The sequence below is a fragment of the Carassius carassius genome, chromosome 48, assembly GCF_963082965.1.
Source record: "Carassius carassius chromosome 48, fCarCar2.1, whole genome shotgun sequence".
Classification (NCBI taxonomy): domain Eukaryota; kingdom Metazoa; phylum Chordata; class Actinopteri; order Cypriniformes; family Cyprinidae; genus Carassius; species Carassius carassius.
This window is the reverse complement of record NC_081802.1, coordinates 16,207,936-16,228,253: the sequence shown is the minus strand read 5'-3', so window position 1 is coordinate 16,228,253 and position 20,318 is coordinate 16,207,936. Positions and strand designations below refer to the sequence as shown.

General features: G+C 36.6%; 2 protein-coding genes across 2 annotated transcripts; both read left to right on the top strand.

Moving 5' to 3' along the window:
- The first annotated feature begins 590 nt into the window (after positions 1 to 590).
- ssuh2.2 (ssu-2 homolog, tandem duplicate 2) lies at positions 591 to 5,968 on the top strand. Its single transcript, XM_059543176.1, has 13 exons — positions 591 to 688; positions 1,008 to 1,060; positions 1,284 to 1,373; positions 1,461 to 1,530; positions 2,556 to 2,685; positions 2,780 to 2,840; positions 2,925 to 3,043; positions 3,126 to 3,188; positions 3,262 to 3,344; positions 4,060 to 4,152; positions 4,240 to 4,345; positions 5,085 to 5,192; positions 5,623 to 5,968. The coding sequence occupies exons 1-13, from the start codon at positions 666 to 668 to the stop codon at positions 5,764 to 5,766; spliced, it is 1,143 nt and encodes a 380-aa protein (XP_059399159.1). The 5' UTR covers positions 591 to 665; the 3' UTR covers positions 5,767 to 5,968.
- Positions 5,969 to 8,092: 2,124 nt separating this feature from the next.
- Positions 8,093 to 19,684, top strand: ssuh2.1 (ssu-2 homolog, tandem duplicate 1). Its single transcript, XM_059543845.1, has 12 exons — positions 8,093 to 8,234; positions 13,155 to 13,250; positions 14,005 to 14,089; positions 14,197 to 14,326; positions 14,429 to 14,489; positions 14,548 to 14,672; positions 14,826 to 14,888; positions 14,965 to 15,044; positions 15,133 to 15,225; positions 15,443 to 15,548; positions 19,076 to 19,183; positions 19,509 to 19,684. The coding sequence occupies exons 1-12, from the start codon at positions 8,210 to 8,212 to the stop codon at positions 19,641 to 19,643; spliced, it is 1,107 nt and encodes a 368-aa protein (XP_059399828.1). The 5' UTR covers positions 8,093 to 8,209; the 3' UTR covers positions 19,644 to 19,684.
- The last annotated feature ends 634 nt before the right edge of the window (positions 19,685 to 20,318 follow it).

The window sequence follows — 20,318 nt, the reverse complement described above, 5'->3', positions numbered from 1 at the left end:
AACAAGCAATTTCGTGGTGGGAACTAATAATTTTAAATTTGAGTCAGTGTGTATTTTGTTGTATGCACTGTACTTTATATGTGTTTTTCATGCCAACAATGTTAATAAAATGATCAAATGCATTCAGTGGCACTCATAATTGGCTATTATAAGTGGAAATTCTGATTGGCTGGTAACTTTAGAAAGTTACCAGCCACATTGGCTGGTGATCAAAAAAGTTAATTTAGAACCCTGCTTAGACTAAGCCAGGATTAGACCATAGATCAATTAGGACATTTAAGTAATTTTTATAAACATGCTTAGAAAAAAACATTACCGATGTGCATCTTAAAACTAAAAAGGCACTGATATATTTTTAAGATCAGTCAGTGCAAGTTTATTTCAGTGGAAACAGCTCAGACTTACATTTTAGTCTAGGACTAGTCTTCCTGTCTGTGAAACCAGGGGCAAATGTTGATATATATGCAAAATATCTGCTCAAACTCCAAATGCAAGGTTTCTATGTATCTATCTATTTTTGATTTTAACTACACAGCTTTGGGAATGCAATATTGAAGTGAATGTTTGTACTAATGCGAACTGGTGAAATCCTCTCAGGTTACACTCCTCCTTCCGTAACTTTCACTTCTCACAAAACGAAAGTTCACAACAACTCGCTAGCAAGGATGGACAGGACGCATCTGCTGAGGTATGTTTGACAAAATTATGAAGAATAACTCAAATTATGAATTAATATAATTACAATTATGAAGCGAAGCCCTTTAGAAACAGCACGAATGCGGAGAATCGCAATTTCTGTCAAAACACCATAAACGCGGCAGCGTACTTTATCTCGCAAAACGCGATAAAAGATGACGAACTAAGGCTTTAGTCGCTAAATAAGGACTTGTCACGGGCAATGAGGCATTTAAGTGTCTCTTTCTTACTTTCTTTCTTATAGCAGCTTATTTCGAAGCGTCGTGGAACGATATTCTTATCACAATGTAATTGTTTTGTTTTTGTAATAGTGACCAGGATGAAGCCCACTGTGGTCCATCGTGTCCTGCTGGATCGTATGCAGGTAATCATACAGTTATAAAAAAAAAAGCACTTAAATCACTTAACCTTCGTGCACGAGCACTGTGAAGTCAAAAGGCCTGCAAGTAAATACTCAAACAGAAAACTTAGACTCGAATAATGAAGTGCACTTTAAAAAAAGCAGCAAAAAGCTGAACTCAGCATGAACAGCTGCTGAGAAATGAGAAGTTATATGTTGAAATGAATGTGTGCTATACGTGATGCAGATCCGAACACAACGCCGAATGCCGGGGCCACGGCTCCTCCTGCAGATGTGATGCCCGTCGTTCCTGGATATGAGAGTTTGGGACCTAATGGTGAGAACCGTTTCTGTAGCTTCAGCTGAAACCGAGAGCAAAATGCTGGCAATGAACGATACAGTGAATGTTGTATTGCATCCACAGTTATTCCACCATCAGATTTTGGAGTGGCTCAACCACAAGCCCCGTCCAGAGCTCCAGAGAGACGCTTCGAGTAAGAACCCAGCACTTACACAATAAAATGATTCATGATATCAGTTTAAAGCAGACTGAGCACAAATCCTAAACCAATTTTTGGGCTCTATCTTGGTGCATTATGGCTAAAATGCTTCATTAAGTGGAAAATATAAAGACATTTGACAATTTATGATTTCCCCTGATGAATAACCTATAATCACCCATATCCTTTGTCTAGTCTCTTTCATTTGGTCATGTCAGTTTTTTTTTTCTGAGGCAATTCTGGATTTATTTATGAGCTCCACCCTGTTTCTGAGTCATTTAACAATAGACTCGTGGATGCTCAGGTGTTGTGCAACAAAGACTCATTAAGACTAATTTAAAATGTGCAGGGAATCTAAATGCAGCTTAATGGGTAACAGAAAGAAGAAACTTCAATCACCAGCCAGTGGGCGAAACTAACCACCCCTCTCATTTTCATATCGAAATAGGAAATAAACATGTAAATAAATAAAAAAGAACAGCTCATAGAAATAAATGTAAAGATAAATACATTTTCAAAATTATTATTATTGATAATTGAATGAATGCATTGGTAAATAAAAAAAGAAATATTTTAATAACAAAAATCTTTATTTTTTGTATCTATAATTTATTTTGTGCAGCATACACTTTGGTGTTATTTTAGTAGCACTGGTGTATTATTTTAATTTTAGGTTTTATTTTTATACACTCTGTTTTAATTTAATACTAAGATGTGTAATTTTAGTATAATTTATTTTTAATTATTATATATATATTATACTTTATAAATATATATAATATAGATTATACTATACAGAATTATAATTATTATTATTTTTAATATGTCTATAGTTTTTATGAAGTCTTATATTTATTTTTTGATGTTTAGTACTTCAGCCTACACTAAGGTTAATCTTTATTTTTCAAATAATGGAAATGTTCTGTACACATTTTCAGTTTAATTTGCTACAATGGTTGACTGTAAATGACTGGTTATAAGTTGCGAACCCAGCTGAAGTTCACGTGTCATGTCCTCAGCATTCCTGCGATCACTGAAGAACTGGCTCACGAGGCCTTCATAAAATATGCTAGCAGCAGATGCTGTTACAGCTCGAAACCAGCCAAAGAGATGGTGTTCACAGACCTGCAGTCGCTCAACACATATCGGGTCAGCAGCAACAATCACATTCATCACATCCAGCAGTATACAGTATATGGCAGCCATGCTTACATTTAACATTGATATCTGTTTCTTCTAACAGTACAGACTGGAGACTTTTACTGAGTCAAGAACAACAGAATGGGACAGTGAACCATACAATGGTGAATAAAGACATTCTAAACCATAGATATTTACATATAATTCTAAATGATATGTTTAGATATGTCCGTCCCTTCATTTATCAGGTCAAGTGGTGGATGGTTTCGGAGTGGCTCCTGCTCCGTGGAGCATCCCAGTGCCCATCCCTTCACTTTTCCAAGACTGCAAGAAATCCATCCGCGTTCCTCACACATCCACTGTCAAAGTAAAAGTTGTTTTCAGTTTTGCATTCATCAAGTTCAAAGAAAAGTCCTCTTGGTTAATTTAGTTGTTGATTCAAAACACAGGGCTGTCATTCGTGCCTGAATCTGGGTAGATCCGCTTGCAGTAGATGCACGAATTCCGGCAGAGTAAGTGGCGTACGACGATCAGATGTAATTTTATCATTTCTGTGGTTTCATTACAATGATTGTATTGTTACAGGCTCGATGTGGATCCTGCAGTGGCATGGGCCGAACTTCCCCCGATCAGCGCTGTAATAGGTGTCACGGCTCTGGCATGATCAGGTATGGAGTCAACCCTCGGATTAGAAAATTTGATTTATTTAGTATAATTAGTTTCAGAAATTTCGGATTTGGTTCACGGTTTAAATTTCAACAAAAATTTAAAGAAAAAAAAAAGCAGAAATTGTTCTGTAATGCAGGATGTTTTAAAGCTTGTTTTTATTGGAGGAGATGTTTTAAGTGATGTTAATGATGATAATACTTTACAGTTGGGTTTAAATTGAAGTTATCTTGCTTCGTGAACTTCATATTTAACCCTCATGCAAAAGAAAGTTTTAGTCATCATCTAGCTGCTTAGTATTGCAAGAAAAATTGTGAAAAAGAGCCTGGGCTTGGAAAAAAAACACAAGAATTAAAGATGCTAAAAGCCAGAAATGTTTGGTGTAAGAACAGAAATAAAATATGGGAGAGGAAACGTCTCCCTCCTTTTGGCAAAACTGAATTAAATATTTATTATAAAGCCACTAAGGATGCATAAATTAAGTGCACTTTTATTTTATTATTAAACTAAAATTTGTTGCCTACTATTCATACATTCTTAAATGAACATTCACATTTTACTCGACTGCGGAAATGGTATCCCATTAGTCTGTTCTAGCTTGGCAACCACCTAAAACATCCCAGCAACGTGGCTGTTGGTTTTGTGCAGGGCCAAACCAGTCACATTTTCCTCAGAAAATGTAAGAATACATCACTCATTCGGTTCTCTGTATCTCAGGTGTCATTCCTGTGGAGGAGCCGGTTCAATCACCTGCAAAACATGCCAAGGGCAAGGAAAGCTCCTCTGCTTCATCAAACTTCAAATCACATGGTGAGAAGTCAATGGTTAACACCCATTTTCACAACACACTTTCACAGGTTCTCGATTTATTCCTCTTTTTTTCTCTTATCTTCTCAGGAAGAACAACATTTATGTGGCTGTGATTGACAAGGGTTCGGGATTCCCGGTTGCGCTTCTTGATCAAATTACTGGAGAGAAGCTTCTTACTGATATGGCTCCAGTGGTGAGCAAAACATCATGGGGCTCACAATGCCTTTGTTATTTAATGGGTTCATAACATAATACATTTCCTGTTGTTTGACAACTTTGGAAACATATTCAACTCAAAAGCAGTCCATTTCTTGAAAGCAAATGTATTGATTGAGAAACTTGGTCTGCTGTGTAGCACCTACAGCTCTGCATTTCTACCTGAATGAAGCCAATGTTTCTCAGTGGTCTATTATTATCAAAAGATCTCTGATTATTTCAGTCTAAGCAGCATATTTCAAACATGCAGACCAGTGACCAGTGAAAGAGTTCAAAACAGTTGCTAATTTCACTTTTAAAAAGGGCGTTTCTTAAAGGTGCAGCAGCTAAAAATAGCCTGTTAAATTCTTAGGTTAGAAAAATTTCGGAAGAGGTCGTAAAAAAACGAAATAAGTATACAATATAAATATAATGATACACTATTTTAAAATAAGATACGGTACATGTTTTGTAAAATAACAACAATTTATAATATATTAAATATGTTTAACATTATTGCTGTGCAAAAATCCTTTACCTAATTTAACATTAGCTAGCATTTTTGGGAGACAAAAATTTAAAATCTTAAAAATGACTGGAACACAAGATTACAAAAAACCCCCCCAAAAAAACAAATTAAAAACATGATTTGACTCCTAATATTAATGCATCAATCGTTTCACAATACAACCTTGTTTGTTTGGCGATGACACTGGAGTTTTGACTCATCACTGCAGGTTTATCCAGTTGCCAGTTTCCCAGACTGCTCCATAAACGCAACATCTCAAAGTGCCGTGACGGAACACCTGGCTCAGTTCGCCACCACTTGCCGTATTCTGCAACAGGTATAAAAACAAATCAAACACTGCTTCTGATGAAACCCCAGAAACCTGAGCATGTCTCTTTAAATCCACATCTCAGCCTCCCATTCTTCTGGGAGTTGATTAAATGAGTTCTTCATGTTGGCTCAGTCCCGTGGAAACCAGATTATAGCTTGTCAGAAAGCCTATAAATTCACACAAATTCATACAAACAAGACACAAATGTTGACAAGAAACATAATCCACTCACTGCTCTTGTCTCCTGTCACATATAATTCACAGTAAATTATTAAAAACACTTTAAAGTGGTTTGGCTTTGTCTTTTATTATTATTTCTCTAAAAGTATTAAAAGTGAAACAGTTTAGAAATGGTATATGTAAGGAATAACTGATGATGAAAACGTTAGATTGTATGGAGACAGAGCATGTTCTGACCCTGTGTTTGATTTTGCAGAGGCAGACCATTGAGCTAATTCCCATCACACGAGTGCATTACACCTGGAATGAGAAAACCCACATTTATTTTGTATATGGAACCGAACACGAAGTCTTCACCAAGGACTATCCTGCCAAATGCTGCTGTTGCTCCATCCTTTAGACTGCTGTGTAATGCCTGTGCTGCCACTGATTTCTGTTAAACCTATATGTTCTTCATATTATTGGTGAAACATCTTTGGCATTATTACAAAGAATTATATATAAGAAAATTGAAAAAAGATGGAACGTAGAATATCTAGATGTAGTTAGAGCATATAGGGCGTCTGCATTTCACTTTATCTGTATTTTCCAAAAGAAAAAAATCAGTTCTGTCCTCTTTTTGCAATTTTTTTTAAAAAGTCAGAAATATGAGGTAGAAAGTCTGAAACGCAAGACAAACTCGTAATTCTTATTTTTTCTTGGTTTTTCTGGCAACTGCGAGAAATAAACTTGTAATCTTCTGATCTGAGGAACGTTGGAACTAAGTTTTAAAACTGCAGTTGCAAGAAAAAAAGAAATTGAGAGATAAAAATTCACACTTAACTTTAATTTTCTCTTTTGTGGTGGAAGCAAAAAAAAATTAATTGAAAAATTTGAACTCGTAGATGTAGAATCGCAATTTTAAAAAGTCTGAATTTTTAGATTAAAAGGTTGCGCATATATATATATATATTAGTAAGTTCTATGACTATAAGTCCATATTTAATCTCATTGGTAATTTTTTTTATTGAGCATTAAAGATTTATTTTTTTAATCAGCGTTTAATATTAAAGGAGCATTGCGTAGGTTCTGAAATTTCTAACCGTTACTGACACCAGTGGCCGTTAGAGGAAATGCAGCCAGTCTCATGCTCGTTCTCAGTGCGCACGCTCTTTTTTTTTTTTTTTTTTTACTTACGAGGAGTGTCCGTGGGTGTCTGAATTGTGCTGGAGGCTGGTCGTTTCTTCCCATCCGCAGAGTCCATTTGAAAACACTATTGCCGCTGCTTACTATAATGGCTGGCGTGCCGTACGGTTGTAATCCCAAGTAGACGAGAAGGCGCATGACGTCACATTTTGTGAATTTTCGCGCCAATTCGGGCCCTACTCCTCCACACACAATTGAGCCTACAGGCTGATAGAGGCAACCGTGGTGGACAGTCGAGGTGTCATTCTTTTTTTTACATCATGGTTGGCTCATACATGTACAAATGAAAACTCTATCTTAAAGATTTTAAGAAGTAAAATCCTCCTCATAGCTCCTAAATTGTAATTGTTCAATTGTTTTTTTTCCTTTGAATTTGGGTAAAATGTTATGTTACAGTAGGGCTATTGTTTTTTGTTGTGTCATACTTAAACAAATTTCACGTCTGCTCATAAAAAAAAAAAACACTTAATATGATTGTTGTTGTTCTTAAAGTTGTTACACAGAGAAAATTATGACAGTCTTTCGTATTACAAAAAAAAAAAAAAAAAAGTGAAGTGCATTACATACATTTTTTCAAGTTTTGTATACACTTTTACCTAGGCTTTAAAAGCGTATTTTTTTTTTCTAATGTAGTCCCAGAGCATAGCCTACAAGTTTTCACGAATGCGTGTAGCTATATTAAATCATTTTATTTTAGAGTGTACTGTGCCTTTAAGGATTCTGCAGTTCGTGAGTTGTGTACATAGACTGTATAATGATATAATTGTTTGCGCTCTGCTTTAACACTGGGTTTTGTTATTGGCATAAACCATAAATATTTGACTGAAACTTTTCTATTAAAATCTTTTTGCCTGAACTTTAATTTTGAAATGTTTTAAGTGTTGCCCCGCCTTCTACTTCTCAAACCGTTCTTTCTATGATATAGTGCTGGAAAACACGGAGGAACATTGTGGTAGGGCTGGGAATCGATTCCAAAAAGCATCGATTCCGAGACGTTGGGAATCGAGAGTCTTTGGAATCGATTCCATCAAGGGGAATCGACTCCTCATTCAGAGTGTTTTTCAGTTCAAACGGAAGGCTAGATCTCTCTCAAAGTCTCTCATAGGCTACATTCGACAAAGGCTGCAGACATTTAAATTCACAAAAATAAACAGAAATAAAAAGAGTCAGTAGGCCTACTGATCAATTTAATTTTAGGATGTAGCCTTCCGTTTCAGAAGCACAAGTCGCCAAATCCATAATTACAAAAGTAGTGAGACAAGATTCATTACAGTTAAAGGGAACGTTCACCCATAAATGAGAATTCTGTCATCATTTCCTCACCCTTGTGTTGTTCCAAACCTTCTTTCTTCTGTTGACAGTAGCCATTGCGTGTGTATATATATATATATATATATATATATATACACATACATACACAAGTTTTCACCTACGCATATTAAATAATTTTAAGAGTGTACTGTGCCTTTAAGGATTCTGTGAGTTTTATCAGGCGCGCTTCACATTAAAACCAGACCATCAGAACATTATTGTGGGCGTGTCTTCATTACTGCCCAGTTTTCAGAGTTCAAAACTGAGGAAAAGCTCTCAGTGAACATTAATGGAAAGCGCTGCTGGAAGATCACTGTGAAACTGACTTCACCAGCATTTTGTGCGTTATGGATGACAAAGACGAAGACACAGGTGGGTAAATTAATGTGTTGAAATATCTGCATATTAGGCTACAGCTAACCGTCTTTTGCTTGTTTTATTTTCTTAAAGTTTTACTTGAAGATTTAATTCCCTACAGTTGCATGAAACAAATCTGTATGTAGTAAACATGTAAGCTTTTTATCCTACAAAAAGTTAGTTTTTATCAATGAAAAAAAAAACAGTTAAGAAAGTAACTTAAAGTAATAACAACCAAATGTTTTTAGAGACTGTAGTTTAAATGCTCTGTTCACTTTTGATCTGACAGCACATTTGCAAGAATATGGAAAGATCATTTTCTTTATGCACAACGTCAAATAAATGGGTTTGGCAACAAAAGCATTCATTATGTTCGAACGAAACGCATTGATTTAGTGCTAAAGTCATTTTGTTAAATATTAAGTCACTATCACGCTGAAGATCACGTTATATCTTGGCAATTGCGTCTTCACCACGGGACGTTCCACATTTGGATACCAATAAAAAACAGGAACTGCCGCAAACACTTAAGAATAACCTTTTTCAGTAACTAAATATCAGCAGTCTTGCTAATTGCATGTAATATAATTCGACAAACAACTCGGATTAAAAAAAAAGATCACTACACTCGTCAAGAACTCACACTTTAAAATACTTTTAAACAGAGTATTTATTAGTGTTGGGTGGAACTCATTACAAGTAATGGTAGTTATGTAATCAGATTACTTTTTCTAAGTAGGCTAACTAGTAAAGTAGTTTCAAATAAGTAACACCAGTTGTGGACCAATTATGGATTGATTTAATGTTAAATAACACAAATATCCTTTAAGTAATCTACCCAATTCCTTTGATGCTGACCTTTGATGACCCAGTTAAAAAAAATACAGTATATAATTAAATTAAATAAATAAATATCCTTCAGCCGGAGTCTTATTCATTTCACTTTTGGAGTGAAAAGGCTTATACATTTGTCAAAATTAGATTTTTATATGTTTATTTAAATTAAAAACAAAGAAGAAAGCCCAGCCCAGATGTGCAAACATTTATATTATCTTTATATGAAATTTCATAATTATTTTTATACGGTCTTTGAAAAATGGTTAAAGTGTGCTGCTGAATATACACTCACCTAAAGGATTATTAGGAACACCAGACCCCCTTTCACCTTCAGAACTGCCTTAATTCTACGTGGTATTGATTCAACAAGGTGCTGAAAGCATTCTTTAGAAATGTTGGCCCATATTGATAGGATAGCATCTTGCAGTTGATGGAGATTTGTGGGATGCACATCCAGGGCACAAAGCTCCCGTTCCAGCACATCCAAAGATGCTCTATTGGGTTGAGATCTGGTGACTGTGGGGGCCGTTTTAGTACAGTGAACTCATTGTCATGTTTAAGAAACCATTTTGAAATGATTCGAGCTTTGTGACATGGTGCATTATCCTGCTGGAAGTAGTCATCAGAGGATGGGTACATGGTGGTCATAAAGGGATGGACATGGTCAGAAACAATGCTGAGGTAGGCCATGGCATTTAAACGATACCCAATTGGCACTAAGGGGCCTAAAGTGTGCCAAGAAAACATCCCCCACACCATAACACCACCACCAGCAGCCTTCACAGTGGTAACAAGGCATGATGGATCCATGTTCTCATTCTGTTTACGCCAAATTCTGACTCTACCATCTGAATGTCTCAACAGAAATCCAGACTCATCAGACCAGGCAACATTTTTCCAGTCTTCAACGGTCCAATTTTGGTGAGCTTGTGCAAACTGTAGCCTCTTTTTCCTATTTGTAGTGAAGATGATTGGTACCTGGTGGGGTCTTCTGCTGTTGTAGTCCATCCGCCTCAAGGTTGTGCGTGTTGTGGCTTCACAAATGCTTTGCTGCTTACCTCGGTTGTAACGAGTGGTTATTTCAGTCAAAGTTGCTCTTCTATCAGCTTGAATTAGTCGGCCCATTCTCCTCTGACCTCTAGCATCAACAAGGCATTTTCGCCCACAGGACTGCCGCATACTGGATGTTTTTCCCTTTACACACCATTCTTTGTAAACCCTAGAAATGGTTGTGCGTGAAAATCCCAGTAACTGAGCAGATTGTGAAATACTCAGACCGGCCCGTCTGGCCCCAACAACCATGCCACGCTTAAATCACCTTTCTTTCCCATTCTGACATTCAGTTTGGAGTTCAGGAGATTGTCTTGACCAGGACCACACCCCTAAATGCATTGAAGCAACTGCTATGTGATTGGTTGATTAGATAATTGCATTAATGAGAAATTGAACAGGTGTTCCTAATACTCCTTTAGGTGAGCGTATACTGGCAAGCAAAATATGCTTTAACATTATTTCTATTAAAACAAGAATGTCATGTATTTAAATATATTTGGAATTGTCCATTTGTAATGTTGAAGTTGCATTTTAGTACATTTAAGATATAGTAACTTCAAATGTTATGATTAATAACACTACAGTAAAAACAAATCATGTGCTTTAGAATTTTTTTAATCAACTCATCAAAATAAGTGAAGCTTAATTTAAAACAAGCAAATTTTAAAATAATTATTTTTTTAATATACTTTTTAAAGTAACATTTTAACATTACAAAATGCACTTATGTATTTAAGTGTTAAACATAAGTGGCTCTCAGTTATTCCAACTGCAAGGTTTTTTGTTTTGTTTTGTTATACTTTTAAAGATCTGATGTACACTACAAGTCCACATTTATTACAATTAAAGGGAAAGTTCACCCATAAATAAATTCTGTCACCGTTTCCTCACCCTTGTGTTGTTCCAAACCTTCTTTCTTCTGTTGAACACAAAAGAGGATATTTTGATTAATGTTGGTAACCAAACAGTTGACGGCAGCCATTGACTTCCACAGTATGTATAAAAAAAAATCCTATGGAAGTCAATGGCTATCAGCCGTTTGGTTACCAACATTCTTTAAAATATCCTCTTTTGTCAAGCTTATACAGGTCTGGAACAACACAAGGGTGAGGAAACTGAGGGTGAGAATTTTCATTTATGGGTGAACTCTCCCTTTAAGTGCACTTTTCATCAGACTTTGTCCAAAATCTGGTTCAGGTCAAGATTAAAGCTTTTTAAGTAGCACTTTTCAGCAATAACATCAAAACACTCTTAGGCAGGACTTGCATAACTTGTGCGTAATAGTCTTTGTTATCTAGACTTTTTTTAACTTCACTTACAACACTTTCATGCATCGCAAGAGCAAAAATGCATTCTGAGGAAAACTGTACTATCTGAAACTGTTAACTGCAAATGTTATCTTAAAATTGAATGTATCCTGTTTGCTAAATAGATCTCTGCTTCACAAAGCAGCAGCGCATGTCTGTCAGTAGGAGCACAATTAATCACGTACTAGATTCTTAAAGGCACAACGGCCAATTGAATGAATCTAGACCGAAGGAATTGTTTACATGTTATTTCTTTTATCAATGCATTTTGTTCATGCGGGTGCTATTATTAGGCACCAGACTGTTAGAAAGACTTTTTATCAGGGTGTTTACCCTTTCACAAGTTTGCAAGTACACAGCAAGTGTGCCAGTTGGGACAGAGCCTTTGAGTGCTGCACTAATGATGTATATTTGAAGTTTGTACCCTCCACAAAAACCCCAAAAGGATATTTCCAATGGCTTTTGGATTATTGCAGAAAATAAGCTTTGCAACCAAGAAACATTTATGATTCTTATACATTTTGTTTATCATGATCAAAATTAACCCTCACAAATTAACGCAACTTTTATACATTTTGAAGCCTAAATACAATCAGCAGAAGTAACCACAAAAATGTAAACGCAGGCTATAAACGAATTACACCATGGTTGCCACAAAGGACAATCTCATTTTTATTCATAGCTATAAAATTTTGATGAATGTGCATTGCTAAATTAGCAGTTGAATCGTATCAGAGACGACCTGCTCCTCCCATCATTCACTGCTGCTGTATATTTTGAGGGCATTGTTTCTCTGGCATACAGGCCTGATTCTGCCCATTCTTCATGCTAAATCTGAAGCACGATCTCGGTTGAAGGAAACCCATTTCAGCTGATATTTATATCCACTTGCTAGCAGCATTGTTCACGAATCTAACAAGATGTTTGTGTGAAGTATATATAACTCACTGATGCATTCAGACAAGCTCTTTGGAGGGAAAGAACCTTAATGACTAAATGAACAGCTGCTAAGTGTAAAAGTGTTTGTATTCCGTTGCCTAGAAATGCAACATATCTTAAAGAAGTAGTTCACCCAAAAATGAAAATTAGCTCAGAATTTACTCACCGTCAGGCCATTCAAGATGTCTTGAAGTCTGTTTCTTCATCAGATTTGGAGAAATTTAGCATCACTTGCTCATCAATGGATCCTCTGCATTGAATGGGTGCCGTCAGAATGAGAGTCCAAACAGCTGATAAAAACATCACAATAATCCACAATTGATCAACTCCAGTCAATGACTTGTGAAGTGAAAAGCTGCGTGTTTGTAAGAAACAAATCTGTCATTAAGTCATAGACTGGAGTCATGTGAAGTAGTCTTGTGGATTTTTGTGATGTTTTTATCAGCTGTTTGGACTTTAATTCTGATGGCACCCATTCACTGCAGAGGTTGCAGAAATATAAAAATGGGAAAGAAAAAATAAAAGCACTGTTGTGTTTGTCAATAAAGTGTCATAACTGTTGGAGTTTAGTAGGATTTTCCCTCTTTTTCTGTCTTGCTTGTCCAAAGCCATTAAATCTGGTTGATAAATATTCCAGGATCTCCGATGAGGTTCCAGGATCAACAAAAAATCCGTCACTGGTTTAAGGCAGTGGCTGTTTGATAGGAATGTTCTTCCAGGACCAACAAAGGATGTTGATTCAGGATCATGTTACTCTTGGATAAATCACAAATGCCATAATCTTTCTCGCTCACTGCAGACACTTTTGACCCCAACCTTCCTGAAGAGGGTCCGTCTGCTCCACCTCCAGGCTGGCTTGACAGTGTAACAGGCTACGAGGAACACACGGGTGGAGGTGAAAAAACCCTTTGTGCCTACCACTCATAATGGCATTAATAATACTTATATTAAGATAACACTTTTTATAATAAAACAAAATTATATACACTAAGGCACAACAATCATTTTAATAATGACAAAATATTTTTATTAAGACGTTATTATTATAATTATACATATATATATATATATATATATATATATATATAGACACTATAATAATAATAATAAATGCTTTCTTATTGTAGTTGTGCTTTTCTTATAATAATACACTATTATATACATTAAGAGATATTTATCATAATATTTAACAATATAAAAAATATTTAATAATTTAATAAAAAATATATTTATTAAGATGCTGTTATTATTGCTGTTATTATAAGATGCACTATTATTTACCCTAAAGCACTGTAATAAGAAAAATAATAATTTATTATAAATATATATTATTGTTGTTATTATTTGTATGACACAATTATTATTATAATATACTGTTATTTATAGTATCTTTATATTATTATTGTTGTTGTAATGTCTATTAAGTTATTGTGTGAAAATGCTGAACTAATTAGAAATTGCTTTTGCTTACCGGTTATAGGATGCGTAAAAATATCATTGGTCAAAAATGTTAAATTGGTGAATATTTAACATCTTGTAAAATCATGTGAATATAGTATGCAGGATATGACCTAGTATCACAGTTGTCTTGAATGTCTATTTCTTATTCTTTTTTCCCCATTTGACATTTTTGTTGTTCATCTTGATAGACTGCACAGATCAAATCTGTCCTCCTCCGCCAGACTTTGTCCCTAAGCCTGAAAATGACAAGAACGCCTCGGTTCCAAATGTCATGTAAGTACAACATAATTTTTTGAAGGAAGTTACAGATTAAAAAACATATTCATACTACATCTGATGTGAAAAGAACATAATTTTTTTAATTGCACACTTACTGACAGGGTGCCCACCGTCTCAGAGGATGTTGCGAGAGACGCTCTACTCCAGTTCGTGGGTAAAAAATGGACGTACAGCAGCAAACCTGCAAAAAATCTGATCTTCAAAGAGCTGATACCTTTTACAGTTTACCGTGTAAATCTTGTTATTATCCATTCTTAATATGGAATAATTCTTGTTTTATTATTACCCCATTATAATAATAATTACATGAACACATGTTCTGTATCATTTCAGTACCGCTTGGAAACTTTCACAGAGTCCAGATCAAGCGCCTGGGAATCAGAGCCACACACAGGTGCGCGATGACACCAGTACATATACATATTACATACATATTAATATATTTTTCTCAGGTCAGTGTGTGGATGGGCCTCAGAATGGAGTGAGTCCTCCACCGTGGAACGTCCAGGTGTCTTACCCACCCAAATTCACCAACGCCGTTCAGAAAGTCAGGGTCCCCCACTCGTCATTCATAAAGGTATGCCTTTAAGCAACTTTAATTTACCATCAAAACCAACTCACTTAGTGTATCTTACCTTATGTGCCTCCTGCTCTAAATTTATTAGCGTAAGTCAGACTTTTGCTTATGTTTTGATGCCTGTCGGATTGCATCAGTGCATTGTCATTGCAGCCTTGCCACCGGTGTCATGGTAATGGCAAAGTGAGGTGTACCCACTGCCGAGGAAAAGGGTTGGTAAGTGATTTTTTTATTATTCATAATGTCTGCCAATGTTTTATTCTACTGACTGTTTTCTCCAAAACAAATTCAGACTCGCTGTATGTTCTGTCATGGCTCTGGTCACAGTCGCAACCGACGGTGTACAACCTGCCAAGGAAGAGGGAGAAAAAGGTAATTTGAGGGTTAAACTGACCAACAGTGTGGTATGATGTGTTTTATATGCTCACATGAAAATAAAAAGATCTCACCCTTTTTTTAGGTGTGTTTCTTGTCATGGAAAGGGCTACAAAGGCTGTCTTACGTGTAATGGTTACAGAAACCTTGTGCATTTCATACAGCTCACAGTTACATGGTAAATGTGCCAATAAAATAGCATTTTATGTGTGTGTTTTTTTTTTAAGTGCGAGATAAGCTACTGAAATGTTACACACTATGGTAGATGCATCAGTTCGTTATTAGTTATGATCTCAGTACCTATTTTGGTTACTGTTTAAGTCTGCACAATAATCTGTCCTGTTCATCTTTGTAATTCTGCTGTTATCTGTGTATAACACTACATTATTTTACAGGAAGAACCAGGTGTTTGAGTTTATACCCAACCGGGTGCCTGAATTCCCGCTGAAGAAGTTTGAGAAGGTGTCTGGGGAAGCATTCTTTGTAGATGAAAACCTCCTGGTATATATTGATTCATTAACTAACTGATAAATCCTTTATAAATAGGCCTATATATTATTTTACTTATTCATGTATAGGAGATGTAGAATTAATCCTTCTCAGACCCAGTGTCTCAAATTACATTTACATTGATGTAAAATAGTTTATATTTTAATGTCAACATGATATCATACTTCGACTGTTCGCTGTAAGTAATGTCAATTAGCCTCCGTTTACATGTAAGACATGAATATACATAATGAATTTACACATGACTGCCACCAGCAGGATCGATGTCTGAAGAGGTGACACAGCATCTCTTTCCCTCTCAGGGAACCATGGTTATATGTGTAACCAGAGACGTTCCCCTTTTAGGGAACTCGTGCTGCATCCTCTAGCCAACACTATGGGGAACAGAATGCCCACTAGGTCATGCCATGGCACATGTCTGTTCATTTGTTAATAGAGCACCAAGGGAAGTCCATCCCTACTACCTGACTTAACATAAGGGATAAAGGAAGTAGACCATCTATTTAAAAACCCCAAGGGGAGACAGCTAGAAGAGGCTCAGAGAACTGCCTACTTGAAAAACTCTGATAAGAGGAGCAACCCAACCTCAGAGTACTTGAAAAAGCCTACATCAAAAGGAAGAGACTGGACCTTCAGTCAGTGGTTTGCCAATAAAATAAAAAACACTTGAGAACAATACTAATCCAGCCTCGAAAGCCCGATGTAAGCAGTATCTCTTAGCGTTCACCTGCCTCTGCGCACAACCCCCGGAAGGCCACAGCAGAGCATCAAGATAAAAGAGGCTTACACCTCTCTCTCAATATCCGTGAGATTTAACCACATATGCAACTCCATAACCACCATTGCTTAGTGGTGTGCAGCCCTGCCTTCATCTAGGTTTCTGAGCAAGTCAGCTTCGTAAGCTTGTAACACAACCATCGTGTGCAAGGCTCCACCAGCTTGACCTGCCACCACATACACCCTGCCATCCAGATGTGCCCTGAAGATGTCTGGATGGTGGAGAACAAGTCTTTAAAGAAGACGACTCACCCTGGGAGAGAATGCTTGCAAGGGTCCTCTTCACAGGGGGTATCTTTATGTATCCACGCCCAGCCACACCCTCAACATCAGCGTAATCCACATGCTGAAAAAAGATGCAGCTGAGCTGAATATGGCTTGTCCTACAATCTCACTAACTCCATGTGGAGGTCAGGCAGAAATAGGAGACTCTTGGGGGAAGGGAGTTCGTGACTGGCCAAAAAGTGCTCGTCTAATCTGCCATGGTTAGGGCTTCTGCCTTTCACATGACCGGACTAAATCAAGCCTCGGAGGGTGTATTCACACCAAGAAAGTCCGCTAGTTCACTTGCTTTGGTCTGGGCCAAATACAATGTTGATTTTATTTTATTTTTTTTGCTGCTTTCACACTGCCTTTTTTTTTTGCAAGTGAACCAGAAATTTTAAACAATAACACGTGTGCTAAGATCATGCATTCATTGGACTGAAATTCTGAGGGAAAGCAGGGAAAAAAACAGATGGTGCAAAAACAGGCTTATCATGGAGATCTTTTGTAGTTACATTTTTATTCTTTTACCGATTTGGTGTTATAAGATACTAACGCAATATGAAGAAACTTAAGAGCATCATAAGAGACAATGTCATACGATGTTGTAATTACAACTTGCCGAAATTATATTATATAGAAATATAATCCTTAAAATATAACACAATGTTAGTTTAAACATTTAACCTATATAAATGTGCACTATAAGGTGCATGTCCAATTATTTGTTTAGAGATCGCATTTCAGAACATCAGTGGAAACAAATTAAATACGCTGTCATTTTTGCTCATAACGATAAGAATAATACATTGTTCGGAACTGTAAAAGGTCTATTTTCATCTGTGTGCACTCACAATATCAAGAAGACATTGTGCTTCTGTAAATTAAGAAAACAAATAGGATGTACTTGCCGTCTCTGTCTTTGAACAGGAGTGCTTCACAAAAATTCACCGAAACCTATTATCGAATATTTTCCTTACAGGCATGATGAATATATCTATAGAAAGCTTTAAATGACAACAAAAAATAGTTCAAATCCAAAACAAAAACTCTTTCTATTATGTAATTGGTAAAGATGCCTTTTTTTTCTAAAGTTGCATCCAATGATGAGTTGTGAGTCAGGATCATCATCTTCATCGTGACACTCGACACATAAAACACTAGTTTATTAATTTATAAATAAATCAAATATCTCCTTACTATTTTCCCCCAAACATAGTCATGGTAATTTTTGTGGCAAGCTTTAATCTATTTAGCGCACTCACATCACATTCCTCTTCAGCTGGGTCTTGGTGCGGTTGTTTGGTCTGCACTCAAGTGTGATTGATGTATTTACACCTGTCCAAAAGGTCCGCACCAGGAGGGGAAATGAACTTCAGTTTGATTCAATCAAACTAAACAAGACAGGTGTGAGTACACCCTTAGTAGCTCACGCCATTATGTCTAATATTCCCTGTATGTGGAACTGGAGCTAGCCAACCACTTTTACCAGATGAGCCCAATGTAGCACTATCCATGGGATTAGATGGCCCAAGAGAAAAGTATCTGGATCCCATCGAGCCCCTTGAGAGCCGGACATGCTGATGCAATTGCTCACTACTATACCTCGTGAGAGAACAGCATGAAAGGAACTCCAAGGGAAAGCACTTCCTGTCAGATTCCTTCCATGCCCTGCCTAAAATCCCCATGATTAGTCTACCTAGCTGCCTTGGCATCCGTGGGACCCAAACCATGGATAATAGGCATCAATTCTCATTCCTCAAAAGATAAAAAAAGCATACAAGGCATTTCTCAGCATGATAGCATCATGTACCATGGACTTAGCTCCCCTGAGGGCCATACATGATCTGTTCAAATACAAGATTCCCTCAAACATCAGGCAAAAAACATATTGCAAGACCTGAACCGCAAGACACAGACGCTTGTACCTGTTACCTCAAGAAGAGAGACAAACGCAAATGGAGCATTCTCACTGGAAAACTTGTCACAATGAGCACATTCAGAGTCCTCGAGAACCGAACATGCGTGCTCCTCACCAAGACACATAACCCATACATTGTGTGTGTCCTTGGGTCTCAGAAACCTAGGACACGGAGGCGTACACTTACTAAAATGCTCACTTTCCTTGGTTGCACGTACGTCAGAAACTGGTCCTGCTGGCAGAGGTTCCCCATAGCGTCCGTTAGAGGATGCAATGCGAGTTCTCTAGAAGGGGAACGAGAGATATAGCTTGAATCCTTAATGCCAAGGCTTGTAACGGCACCCTGGCAGCAGTGATTGGATTGCAACCCAAATGCATCAGAATAAAGCACTTGCAATCCAATCTGACATACGTGCTCCTTTTTTCCACTATCCTGTCCCTGACGAAGGTCTTTAGATCCTTTCTAATAATGCTTGATTTAATAAATTAACCTGATTGTGATTCCAAAATGTAACACACAGATGTTTTTAGCCTAAGTCACAATGCTTGTTGGCAGGTTTATCCGATAGAGGGCTTTCCTGACCAGGACATCTGCGATGCCTCAAAAGGAGCGATTCAGAATCACCTGCTGAAATATCCTGCTGTGAGCCGCATCCTGCAGCAGGTGAGGAGAAACTGTGCCAGCAGTGTGTGCTACCAAATACACAGCAGAATTAAATTGCAATAAATAAAACACTTTTGCAAATGTGAATACAGAGGGTTGCGAGAATGCATTTCCACATTTGACCACCATGTGGAAGCACCACCCCGACCAACTTAAAACTTTGAAAACTTGTGTGCATCGGCCTGTTTGATTGAGAATGATGCTTAAAACTTAACATTTCCACATTTACAGGTTAAAATATTAGCAATATATGATACAACAACAGATTGCACATTCTATAGCTGATATTCAGTGGTTACATTGACATTTTCTCATTCTCTTACAGCGTCAAACGATCGAGCTGGTTCCTCTCACTCATGTATATTACGCTTACAGTGGGAATGACTATGATTACTTTGTTTTTGGGCGAGAAAACAAAGTTCACACTACAAAATACCCTTCTTCCTGTAGCATCTTGTAATTAGTTTTGGTCTCAACCAATTTTGTAATAATTCAAACCTTTTTTCTTTCATAAGATGTAAATACAGTATATACAGTGTGTATGTATAATGTGGTATATAGATAAACTGTAAATGTCTGTGAAAATGAAGCTCCTTTCTCCTCATTCTCTCATTTAAGCATATAACAGCATGTCTCTTCATTCTGTATATTAAAAATACCTATACTAGTATTAAGTATTAAAAATAATTTGAGTACAGTTTGTTTTTTTTGCCATAAAAGCGCAGTTGATTTGCTAAATGTTTACAGATTTCTAGATATATTGCTATATAGCTTGATTATTTGAAAGGACTTGTGTTTATGTGTTATGTGTTTATATTTCTCAGTTTATAACGTTTTGTACACTGTTCCTTTTTAATCTTGTTAACCCTAACTTATAACATTATATGGGGTAAATTGTCACAGTGGGAACCTGCTGATTAACAATCCTGATTTGAGAATGATCCCTTTGAAATTTAAAGTTAATAAAGCTGGAACATTTCTAAAATAGCAACAATAAAAAAAAATATAGCATATTGTACAAAAAAAAATTATAATGAATGATTTGAGGAAAAAGGTGACAAAATGTGACCATGTAAACCTGACATGAAACAATATTATTGTTATTGTTATTAATCGATATGAAAAATGCACACTA